This window comes from Mobula birostris, chromosome 22 (genome assembly GCF_030028105.1).
Source record: "Mobula birostris isolate sMobBir1 chromosome 22, sMobBir1.hap1, whole genome shotgun sequence".
Lineage (NCBI taxonomy): Eukaryota > Metazoa > Chordata > Chondrichthyes > Myliobatiformes > Myliobatidae > Mobula > Mobula birostris.
In genome coordinates, this window is record NC_092391.1 from 55,322,784 (window position 1) to 55,335,605 (window position 12,822).

At 49.1% G+C, this 12,822-nt stretch overlaps 1 protein-coding gene across 2 annotated transcripts in view; it reads left to right on the forward strand.

Moving 5' to 3' along the window:
• Nucleotides 1–3,438: 3,438 nt before the first annotated feature.
• Nucleotides 3,439–12,822, forward strand: part of mmp17a (matrix metallopeptidase 17a) — a 131,236-nt gene continuing 121,852 nt past the window's right edge. The window contains exon 1 of one of the 2 annotated variants that reach the window (XM_072240796.1): nt 3,439–3,641. In XM_072240796.1, coding sequence (XP_072096897.1) covers nt 3,546–3,641 — 96 coding nt within the window. In that variant the 5' untranslated portion in view covers nt 3,439–3,545. The remainder of the gene's footprint in view (nt 3,642–12,822) is intronic. The other variant, XM_072240797.1, reaches the window with a different exon arrangement.

The window sequence follows — 12,822 nt, forward strand, 5'->3', positions numbered from 1 at the left end:
GAAAGAGTGTAGATGTGGAAAGGATGTTTCCCATGGTGGAGGAGTCTAAGACAAGAGCCTCAGGATAGAGGGATATGTGGAAAGATTTCTCTAGCTAGGGAGAAATGAATTTGTAGAATTTGTTACCACAGGCAGCCGGGGAGGCCAGGTCATTGAGTGTATTTAAGACAGAGATTTATAAGTTCTTGATTCGCCATGACATCGAAAGTTATGGGGAGAAGGCCAGAAAGTGGGACTAAGGAGAGGAAAATATTAAATGGTGGTGCAGACTCGATGGGCCAAATGACCTAATTCTGCTCCTATGTCTTATGGTTTTATGGACACTTGCAGGCTGGCCCTCGGAAATCCTTGGACTATGTTGGCCTTTGATGCAAATAACACATTTCTCTGCATCCTTGCCTTCGATATCTCGATGCATACTTGATCTTTACCAGGCGGAGGTGCTGCCTGAATTAAATCACAGTGAGATGGATAAGCCCTTGAGCCTGACCAAGTCTACCCAAGGACCTTGTGGGATGCCAGGGAAGAAATTGCAGGGGCCCTGTGGAAATATTTGTATCTTCCTCAGCCGAAGATGAGGACCGGAGGGTAGCTCATGTTGTGCCTTCATTCGAGGGTTGCAGGCCAAGCCGGGCAACTCCAGGCTGCTGAGCCTAATGTCGGTGGTGGGAAAGTTACTGGAAGGCTTTCTGAGGGGACTACCTGCACTTGGATAGGCAAGGCCGGTTAGAGATAGGTAGCATGCCTTTGTGCATGGTAAATCTACCCCACAAGTTTACCACACGACTGTCATACTGGAGTCCTTGCTGGGTTGGGGGCTGGCCCCGCCCATTGGTGCTGCCCTCTAGTGTTCATTCGGTGGAAGACAAGCTGGATTGTGTTCATCTGTGGCTGCACTAGTGTGTGATGACTGAACTGTTGAGTGCTCATTCTTGCTAGCAACGTTCCATGCACCATCAATCTGCAGGCCATGATACTCAGGAGCCTGCTCTATGTTATTTTATGTGACTGCATGTTTTTCTTCTATTGTAGTTATATGTGCTATATGTGCCTTGTGTTGTGTGCTGTTGGTACTGTGTTTTGCACCTTGGTCCCAGAGAAATGAAGCTTCGTTTGGCTGTTGGTTGAATGACAATAAACTTAGCTTTGAACTTGAAGTTTGATTATGTCTACATGGACTTTAGCAAAAGGCTTTTGACAAGGTCTCATGTGTTAGTGTGGACTGGAATGTGATGTTGCGGGGATCCAGGGCTAGCCAGCCAATTGCGTACAGAATTGGTTTGGGGGTAGGAGACAGAGGGTGGGAGGGAATGATTATTATTCAGGCAGAAGGCCAGTGAGCAGTGGTGTGCCATAAAGGTTGGTGCTGGGTTCACTCTTGCTTGTTGTGTATATTAACATTTCATGTGACAATGCTAGTTACATCGTTAGTAAGATTACTGACGACTCCAAAATTATGGAGTAGTGGACAGTCGAAGAGGGTTGTCTTCGGTTCCAAGGGGATCTAGACCGACCTGGGCTGGAGAACGGCAAATGGAATTTAACTCAGACAAGTGTGAGATGTTACACTTTGTCACATTAAACCAGGGCAGGACACGCACCTTAAAGGGTAGGGCCCTGCAAAGCTCTGATAAAACAGAGTGAGCCAGGGGTGCATGTGCACCATGTTGGCCCGCGGTGTTTCAGCTTGGAACATGGTTGTACAGCGGGTAGTGCTGATGCCACACAACTCCAGGTCTTTTCTGCTACCTCAGCAAAGCACCCAGTATAATCACACACCCTACCCACCCTGGGCATTCTCTTTTCTCCCCCCACCCCTCATGTCGAGTCAGGCAGGAAGTATAAAACCCTGAAAGCATGTATCAGCGGGCTCAAGGGCAGCTTCTACCTCACTGTTATAAGTTCAAAGTAACTTTACAATCAAAGTACATAAATGTCACCATATACAACCCCGAGATTCATTTTCTTGCAGGCATACTCAGTAAATCCGTATTAGCATAATAGGCAGAATAGAAATCAATCAAAGACCACACCAGCTTGGGCATTCAACCAGTGTGCAGAATATAACAAACCGTGCAAAAACAAAAAAGAATAAATAGTAGTAATAAACAAATAAACAATAAATGTCGACATAGGTTGTGGGAACATTTCAATGATTGGGCAAGTGAAGTTGAGTGAAGTTATCCCCTTGGTTCGAGAGCCAAAGGGGATGATTGTTCCTGAACCTGGTGGTGTGACTACTGAGCAATTCTCTCATACAGGGGTTCCCAACCTGCTTCGTGGTATTGGTCCATGCCATGAAAAAAAAGGTTGTGAACCCATATGATGGATTCCTGACCTCAGAATCTACCTTGTTGTGGCCCTGCATCTCATCATCCACCTGTGCAGCATTTCCTCTGTAACTGTGGAACTTCAGACTTCATTCTGCATTCTGTGGTTGTTTTGCCTTGTTCTACCTCAATACACTGTGTGATGATCTGATCTGTGTGAACAGTGTGCAAGACAAGTTTTTTCTCTGTATCTGGGAACATGAGACAATAGTATACCATTTCCAGTTCCTGACCCACAGTACTGAATGGTGGAGATTGTACACTTTCCCAGTATTGCCCACCCCACAACTTTAAGTTGCCCCCAGTCTGTGGGTGAGGGTAGAGTTTGGAGAGTTGATGGGGATGTGGGGAGAACTGGAAATGTGACAGAGAACTGATCACAGCAACAGGTGCTGTTAAAAAAAGAGAACTTAAAGGCACTACCAGCTCGTAGAACTCTTGCTGAAGGCCATTCAGCCCAGCTGTCTCTACTAGCCCTTTGCAGAGCAATCTCCTCAGCCCCCTCTCCAGACCCTCCCCCCGACTCCCTTTGGCACCTCTCGACTTCTTCTCCCACCCCTCCCTATACTCTCCTCTACTCCCTCCCCCTCCCCTCACTCCTCCTCCTCCCCTCCTTCTCTCTCTCTTAAATAGACCAACTCTACTCCCTATCTGTCTCCCTCCCCTCTCTTCATCCTCCCTACAACCCCTCCCCCTCTTCACCCTCTCTACAACCCCTCCCCCTCCCTACAACCCTTCCTCCCTCTTCACCCTCCCTACAACCCCTCCCTCACGTACACCAACTCCCCTCACTACTACCCCTATCGCTTTCTCTCACGTACACTAGTTCCCCTCACCTCGCCCCCTCTCCCCTACGTACTCAATCTCCTCTCCCTCTTCCCCCCACTCCCTCCCTCTGCCCTCTCCTCTCCTACCCAAACATCTTTTAGCCAAAATCTCGCACCGTCTCCCGTCTCGTCTTCCCTCAGCCACCCCCATCACCACCTCCACTTCCCTCATTCCTCCACTTCCTCACCCTCACTCTCGCGGCCAGAGGGCGGGAGGCGGTGCTGCGGGGAGGGGCGATCCGGATCCCGGGGGAGGGGCAGCGGGCGGGTGGACGGAGCAAGCCGGCGCTGCGGAGCGGGAGGGAAGTTTGGTGGCGGCCGAGGATGAGCGGGGAGTGAACGGAGCCGGGGAGCCGGGCTGCCGGCCGGACGCCGACCTGTTGTGGAGATGCCTTTCGCTGTGCTCCTGCTCCTCGCCACTCTCACGCTCCTGCCCCGACCGGAGGCGTTACCGGCCTGGGACACAGACACAACGGCGGGGATGGTAAGTGGGGACGGGACCGGCCGCCGGAACCGGGCAGTGCGCCGGGGGGAGCGGGAGCGAGAGCGAGATCCTTTCGGTCAGTCCGCGTCCCTCTCCAGCCACCCCCTCCCTCCGGTCCTCATCTCTCCTCCAATTCTTCCTTAACCCCGGATCCTTCCTCGATCCTCACCGATCTCTTCTCAACTCCCCCCCAGTTGTTCCTGAACCCCCACCGTTCCTTCCTGAACCCCGTGTCGATCCTTAGTCCTCCTCAATCCCCCCTCACCTCTCCTGCAATCCTTTCTGAACCCCCGATGCGTCCTCAGTCCTCACCGATCCCCCCCTCAACTCATCTCCAATCCTTTAATCCCCACCGTTCCTTCCTCTACCCAGGCTCCAGCTTCAACCCTCCCCGATACCCACCCAACCCTCCTCAAGCTCCATCCAATTCCTCCTCAACCTTCCTCGATCCCTTCACCTCCCCATCCCTCCTCAACCCTCGCCAATCCTTCCCCAACGCCCCAATCCCTCCTCAACCCTCCTCGATCCCTTCTCAACCAGACCCCCGATTTCTCCTGAACCCCCTTCCGATGTTTCTTCAACCCCGTCCATTCCTGAATCTAACCTTCCTCCAATCCCCCTTTAAATCCCCCCCCCGGCCAGCCCAGTTTCCCCTCAACTCTCCTCTACCAAAACACAACGTTCTTCTCAAACCTCCTCAGATCCGCCTCCCTCCACTTTTCCAGACCTCAACCCCTCCAGTCCCTTCTCAACCCCCTTCCACCCTCGACCAAACCTCAACCCCGTCTCCTCAAACCCTATGTTCCAATCCTCAATCCTCTCCACAAACCCATTCAATCTCTCCTCAATCCTCCCCACTAATCCCACTACTCTCTCGTCTAATACCTCCGAGCCTGGACCTTCCTCAAAACCTCAATACTCCCTTCAAACTCCCTTCCTCCATCTTTCCTCAAGCTCCGTCCGATCCATCTCCAAATCTCAATGCTCCAACCCCTCCCATCCCATCTCCACCATCCAAACCTCACCTCAACAACTTCCTCAACCCCCGTAATGTCTCTCCAAACCTCAACTCTCTTCCAATTTTCCTCCCAAACACTCCGCCAACTTGAACCTCCTTTAAAAGCCTCGATCCCTCCATAACCCCCCAACCTCTCGTTCCTCTCTCCAACCCTCCAGTCCACTTGTTCTGCGGACCCGGCTGCGAGTGTTCGGCGGTGGCGGCGGGAGGACGTGTGTTGCGACCGGCTGTGAAATGGCGAGGGAGGGTGGGGCTTGGACTTCCTAAATTCAGTGTGTAGCTCCCGTTAACTTGTCTGAAGGGTGAAGGAGCGCCTGGGGCTTGTCGCTGGCGGAGAGGGGGAGCCCCGGTCCCCGTCCGCATAGCCCCGGCACTCCAAGAGCACTTGGCCGGGAGCTGCAGTTTGCAGAACCTGGTGAAAATGTTGGAGATTGATTTCATCTCTCACCCACTGAAACCGATCTCCTCACCCCCACCTTCTGCATCCCCGACTGTCTTGAAATGGAGCCCCTGTGTTTTTTTTTGTTTCAAAAGCCCCCCACTAACCCTTCGGAAACGTCTTATGCTGGTCCTGAAATCGCAGGTGTTGGTGGTGGGCGGGGATCGTGTACATTGACTAGCGACCCCTCCCACACGGAGAGCCGCACGTACCGGCTCGCTCTCCCTTTGAGTGCCTGTTCGTGCGGGTGGGCGGCACGTCTCCTTTCACGGAGGGTTTGGGAGGAGAATTGGAGGGGCAGGTTTTGATGGTTGGGTAGGATTTAAAGTTTGGAGGTGGTTTGAGTGTTGGAGGACCATTGAGATTTGGAGATGACTTGGACGGGGCTTGAGGAAAGGGGGGAGAGGGTGAAGGGAGCACTGAGGTTTTGAGGAGGGTCTAGGCTTGGATGGATTTGAGGAGGGAGTTGATGGGACTTGAGGGATTGGAGGGGTTTGAGGGGAGGACTGAGGACTGGAGGAGGAACATGAATCATAAGGGGTTTGAGGAGATTAGGTTGAGGTTTGGTTGAGGGTAGAAGAGAGGTGAGAAGGGTTGAGGAGGTATTGAGGGTGTTGAGGGGGATTGAAGGGAGCATGGGGGGGGCGCTGAACGGTCTCCTGGACCTCTCTTTTATATCCTGACCCAAGGGTTAGGATGGTATTCACCCCTGGGGAGTGTCTTCCAACCCTTCCTGCCTCCTCCTCTCCTGTGAACTGCCCCGTTTCCCGGAGACCCCTCCCCTACATTCCCATTTCCCTCTCCCCACTACATATCCCCGTACAGACACCTTTAAGCCACCAGCAGTTGGATAGAAACGGTGGGATGCGGTACGAGTGGCAGTCATCGGTGAATGTCCTTAATTAAAGATTGGTGTCTTCAAGGACTTCCCCTTCTCACTTTGAATGACTCACCTCATGCTTTCGATATTTATTATTATTATTATTTCCTTTTGTGCTTGTATAATTTATTGGCTTTTGCAGACTGGTTGTTTGTCCTCTAGCGCGAGGTCTTTCATGGAGTCTGTTGCGTTTCTTGTATTTACTGTGAATGCCCGCAAGAAAATGAATCTTGGGGTAGTGTATGTCCTTTGATGGTAAATTTACTCCAAACTTTATCTGTGGCCAACCAGTCTTGCTCCGTGCTGATCGGGGACTGAGGGAGGGTAGTTGTGAAGTGTGAGGAGATGGTACTTTCTGAGGACTCCTGTGTGCAGTGGGACCTGTCAGGCCACCGCAGTGAGACAGCCATAATACTCCCCATTCTGGGGGTGGGGGGGAAGGACGGTGGTAGGGGTAACTAAATCTCAACCGCCAGTCTGAAGCTTCTGGGGCCGGAGATTACAACATCCAGGGATGCTTGGGTAGTGAGGGATGGGCCAGGAGTTCCATTGTCCAGGGGAACTCAGGTAGAGAGGGATGGGCAGTGGCAGAACCTTGGAGCTGCATCTTGCATTTCAAAGACATTTCATTGGCTGACAGGCATTCAGTGATATTGTGAAAAGCAACGTATAAATAATGTGTGTGTGTGTGTGTGTGTGTGTGTGTGTGTGTGTGTGTGTGTGTGTGTGTGCGCGCGCGCGTGTGTGTGGTGAATTCTGCCATGGATGGACCCAATCCCGGCTGCAGGAGGAGGAGTGTTGGGCATGGGAGCTAGCAAACGCATCCTGTAAAATCCCAGTGCCAACAGAAGCTCCAAAGACATCGTCCCTAGGAGAGGAAGAATCTTCAAAGATGGGCTACAAGCTGGGAACAGTTTGAAAGACTGGCCCAGGAGAGAGCACTCTGGTGAACCTGCCATTGGCGGCCGAGGCCCCAGCAGGAGTGGATGGGCTTAGGAAGGAAGGAAGTGTGTGTGGCTGGTTGGGGGATTAGTGTCAGACAAGAATGATTGAGTAGTCATTGGGGTGAGAAGTCTACCTGCCTAACCTTGGGTGTTTGTGCTCCCAGTCTAACCACACCACTGCGAATCCCTGCAAAAATTCATCCCTCACAATTAACCATTGAATCTCCAAAACCACCAGCCAGTAATTTGCCACTTTTACGGAGGGGAAGAGGTGAAATAACTCCAGTGTAAAGTAGCTGTGACTGGCTGCGTTCAACACTATGACCCTGTCGGAGATGGTGAAGCTGTTGTGCTTCTTGGAGGTTGGATCTTAGGGTCAGAATCCGGTAACGCTGAATAAATTTTTATTTCAATATTAATGAGCAATGTGAGCAGTTTCAGAATATGTGCTCCTCCAGAATGTATCTGTATTAATCTAAGAGCTCTTTATATCCAGGATAATAAGTCTTCAATTTCCACCCTTAAATAGCTGTTGAGTCATGATCATTCAGTCTGCTCGATAACTTCTCACACAAAATGTTGGAGGAACTTAGCAGGTTTAAAGTTCAAAGTAAATTTATTATCAAAGTACATGTATGTCACCAAATACAACCCTGAGATTCATCTTTTTGTGCGTATTCACAATAAATCCAACAACCATAACAGAATCAATGACAGACCGCACCCAGCAGGGTGGAATAAACAACTATGTGCAAATATAAAAAGAAAGAAATTATAATAAATGTTGAGGACATGAGATGAAGAGTACTTAAAAGTGAGTCCATAGGTTCTGGGAACAGTTGAGCGATGGGGTGAGTGAGGTTATCCCCTTTGGTTCAAGAGCCTGCTGGTTGAGGGGTGATAACTGTTCCTGAATCTGGTGGTGTGTGTCCTGAGGCTCCTGTACCTCCTTCCTGATGATTGAGTGTTAATAACTGTTCCTGAACCTGGTGGTGTGTGTTCTGAGGCTCCTGTACCTTCTTTCTGATGGCAGCAGCGAGAAGAGAGCATGTCCTGGGTGGTGGGGGTCCCTGACGATGGATGCTGCTTTCTGGCAACAGTGCTCCGTGTGGACGTGCTCAGTGGTGGGGTGGGCTTTACCCGTGATGGACCCACTACTTTTTGAAAGATTTTTTGTTCAGGGGCATTGGTGTTTCTGTGATGCAGCCAGTCAGTGTATTTCCCAGTACACATCTATAGAACTTTGTTAAAGTTTTAGATGTTGTGCTGAATCTTCGCAAACTTCTAAGGAAGTAGAGGTGCTGCTGTGCTTTCTTCACCATTGTACTTGCGTGCTTGGCAACGGCAGATCCTCTAAAATGATAACTCCGAGGAATTTAAAATTGCTGACCCTGTCCACTGAGGACTGGCTCATGGACCTCCGGGTTCTTCCTCCTGTAGTCAATAAACAGGTCAGGCAGCATCTACAGAGGGAAATGAACAGTCGACATTTCGGGCTGAGACCCTTCATCAGGACTGGGAAACCATAATGAAAGGTCTCACGCCAAAGCATCGACTGTTCATTTGCCTCCATGGATGCTGTCTGACCTGCTGAGATCCTGCAGCATTTGGTGTGTGTGTTACTCTGGATTCCCAGCATCTGCTTGGGGACTTTGTGTGACCCGAGAGCGTGCTGCTTAAACGTAACAGCCCAGCCCCGTACCGGAGTGCTGCAGTTTGGGCGAGCCGTTAAGTCTGGCCCTGCCATGTGAAAGATCTATGCTGCTACGTGACCGAGGGACAGGAGGGTTCACACTGCGGTCTTGGACAATATTTATCACCCAGACAGCAAATAGGAAGGATAATCTGGTTATAAATCTCGTGTGTGAATTTTTGCTACTATTATTACAACAGTGCTTGCAACTAACACACAATAGTCTGGAGAGGTGAGATGCCACCATGTGATGTATTAAATAGGCAGTATCATAAGACCTTAAGACATAGGAGCTGAATGAGGCCATTTGCCCCATTGAGTCTGTTCCCATTCCATCATGGTGAATTTCCCACTCAAAGGTTCAAAGGTTTTAAAGGTACAATTTAATGTCGGAGAAATGCATACAACATACATCCTGAAATGTTTTTTCTTCACAATCATCCACGAAAACAGAGGAGTGCCCCAAAGAATGAACAACAGCCAAATGCTAGAACCCCAAAGACACCCTCCCCATCTCCCCTCCCTCCCTCGCGTAAGTGGCAGCGAGCAACAATCTCTCTCCCCCCACTGGCACTCAACCTCATCCTCCTGCCTTCTCCACGTAACTTTTGATGCCCTGACGAATCAAGAACCTATCAACCTCCACCTTAAATTCACCACAAATGACTTGGCCTCCGTGGCCATCCATGGCAATGAATTCCACAGATTCACCACCCTCTGGCTAAAGAAATTCCTCCTCATCTCCGTTCTAAATGGATGTGGCTGTGCCCTCTGGTCCTAGACTCCTCCACTGTGGGAAACATCCTCCCTACATCCACTCCATCGGAGCCTTTCAATATTTGGTAGGTTTCAATGAGATCCGCCCTCACTCTTTGAAGCTCCAGCGAGTACAGATTCTGAGCCATCAAACGCTCCTCACATGTTAACCCTTTCATTCTTGGAATAATTCTCGCAAACCACCTCTGGACTTTCTCCAATGCAGGCATGTCTTCTTATCTAATGGGCCCAAAACTCACTTCCCCACTTCCAAAACCCACTTTAAGACAACAGATTCCACGGCACATGCCGGTGATATTAAACCTGGTTCTGATCCTGAAAGCCCATTTTCTCTTCCAGAGTTGTGTTTGAAACCCTCACTGGCTTTTCCACTGGTACATAGTTTGTACCTTGTGTAGAACTTGTGTAAAATGGATAGTCACGCAGTGTTTTTCCATTGCAGAAAAGTTTCTTTTGCCTCTGGTTTCTCCTTCCCAGAGCCTGTTTCAGTTGCCAGACACAGATTGAACTGAAACCTTACTGAGCAACGCACACACAAAACGCTGGAGGAACTCAGCAGGTCAGGCAGTATCTGTGGAGGAGAATAAACAGTCAACGTTTCAGGCTGAGACCCTTCAGCAGGACTGGACAGGAAGGGGCCAGAAGGCAGAAGAACCCCCTCTCCCCTTTTCCTCCCACTTTAGTATTGCTAATTAATTAATTTAGATACAGCATAGAATTGGCCCTTCCAGTCCTTTGAGCCATGCTGCCTTGCAAAACTAGCCCCACCCCCCCGATTTAATCCCAGCCTAATAACAGGACAATTTAAAGTGACCTACTAACTGGCACATCTTTAGACTGTGGGAGGAAACCAGAGCACCCGGAGGAAACTGACGTGGTCACAGCAAGAACGTATAAACTCCTTACAGGCAGCGGTGGTGTTTGGCTTTTCAGTCTCAGCACTCGAAACATCGACTGCTTATTCCCCACCCGAGCTGCTGATTTCTTCCAGCATTTTGTGTACGTGTGTGTGAGTGTCTGTGTGCGTGTGTGTGTGTGTGTGTGTGTGTGTGTGTGTATGTGTGTACGTGTGTGTGAGTGTGTGTGTGCGTGTGTGTGTACGTGTGTGTGAGTGTGTGTGTGTGTGTGTGTGTGTGTGTTTATGTGTGTGCGCGCACGCGTGTGTGTGAGTGTGTGTGTGTGTGTTTATGTGTGTGAGTGTGTGTGTGTGTGTGTGTGTGTGTGTGTGTGTGTTGCTAAGGTTTGTAGCGTCTGCAGAATCCATTGAGCGTGTGTTAGTGGTGGTGCTGGCCCTGTGTGTAGCGGACAGTGCTGCCCGCTCCTTTGGCTTCATGGTCCAATTGTACCATCTAGTGGCTGCCAGGAGAATGCAGCTACCGTGTGGTTTGAGAACAAGGTCACAGCAAATTAAAAACGCAAGGAGATAATTGGCCTCATTGAGTCCATAGTGGTCAAAGTAGACGCTATTCAGTGTGAGCTTCCTGCTCTGGATCTGTACCCTTGCAGCACTCGGTGTCTTCTTTGAGGTGTAGTAGGGAGGGAATCTCATTGAAACCTATCGAATACACTGGCAACAATTTTCTCATAAGTGCTGCTTCCTCAGAATTTTTTTTTGTTTATGATAGACCACTTGAAGCTGAACACAAATATAATTTCATACTACTTGTATCATGTAGAAAATGGGATATATATTTGGAATTATTGGATATAATGGGTTTAATTGTATAACGGTACTGACGCTTTGCAATAGTTCAACTAAGCTAAAATTGTTTAGTTGATGAGTTTCATTTGTACTCAGTGTCTGAGGCGTCACGCTTAAGTGTACAACAATGATCAGCCAGTATTGATGGATTCCAGTTGCCCTGATACCATTTCTCCATGACCACTATGTCTTTCACAATGCTCGTCATTGACAGCGCCAAGATTTGCAGGGAAGAAGTCTAAATGGGAAAGCAGAAAATGAATCCTTAGTGACATGTTGCACTTCATGGTTTTGTTTGCTTGAACCATGTTGTCAACCAGCTGCATGTAGTTTGGTGCTCTGTAGTTGCCCAGAAAATTTTCAACAACATCTTTGAATGCCTTCCATATGATTTTCTCCAGTCCCACTAGAAGTTCTTCGAATTGCCTGTCAACGATGACCTGTTTGATCTGTGGACCAACAAAAATGCCTTCCTTAATATTGGCGTCAATTATTCTGACTTGAATTATGAATTGAAATAACAAATATCGGCAATTTCAAAAAAATGGTGCGTGATAGGGAAATTTCATGGTGATTTTCATGCTCAGCAGCACAAAATTCATAAGATACACCCAAAAGTATTCAGGAAGCAAAGTCTTTATTGTCCAGTGATATTGAAAGGTTGATAGAGTTAAGATGGGGAAAATGTTTCCTATAATGGGAGAGTCTAGGACCAGGGGGCATAACCTCAGAATAAAGCAGGGGGCTCACAACATTTTTTTATGCCATGAACCATTGCCATTTACCGAGGGGTCCGTGCAGCCAGGTTGGGAACTCCTGGAATAGAGAATGGAGAGGAGGAGGAATTTCTTTAGCCAGACGGTGGTGTATCTGTGGAATTCTTTGCCACAAATGGCTGTGGAGGCCAAGTTATTGAGTATACTTAAGGCAGAGGTTGACAAGTCGTCAATGGTTACGGAAAGAAGGCAGGAAAATGGGGTTGTGAGGGATAATAAATCAGCCATGATGAGATGGTAGTGCAGACCAGATGGGCTGAATAGCCTAATTCTGTTCCTATATCTTACAGTCTTAAGGTCATCTTAAGGGGAGCATGAAGGAGAAATTTGTCACTGAGAGGGAGGTGCGAGCGTGGAGCGAGCTGCCAGTGGAAGTGGAGGATGCAGGTTCAATTGTAACATTTCAGAGAACTTTGCATAGTTGCAGTACTGTGCAAAAGTCTTAGGCACACGTATGTATAGAGCTAGGCTGCTTAAGCCTTTAGTAATTTTATGCATTGCACTGTACAGCTGATTAAAAAAATTTCTGACATATGTGAGTGATGATAAACCTGATTCTGATCTGGGTCTCTATTGTGGACTGAGAGTGGGAAGGGGACAGGGAGAGGGGAATCATGGTTGGGAAAAGGGGAAGGGAGAGGGGAGGGAGTGGGAAGCACCAGAGAGACATTCTGTAATGATCAATAAACCAATTGTTTGGAATCAAATGACCTTGCCTGGTGTCTCAGGGCTGGGTGAGTCTGCACCTGCACCACCCACCTCTCACCCTCCCCACCCCAACACTCCTTCTGTACCGCCCCTCCCATGGCGCTCCACCCTCTCCATTCCCACCATCCTCTGCTCCAGGTTTACAAACCCTCTCTCTACTCCACGTTGCTGAATACAGTCCTGAGCAAAAGTCTTCAACACCCTAGTTATATACAGTGCCTAAGACTTTTTCACAGTTCTGTAT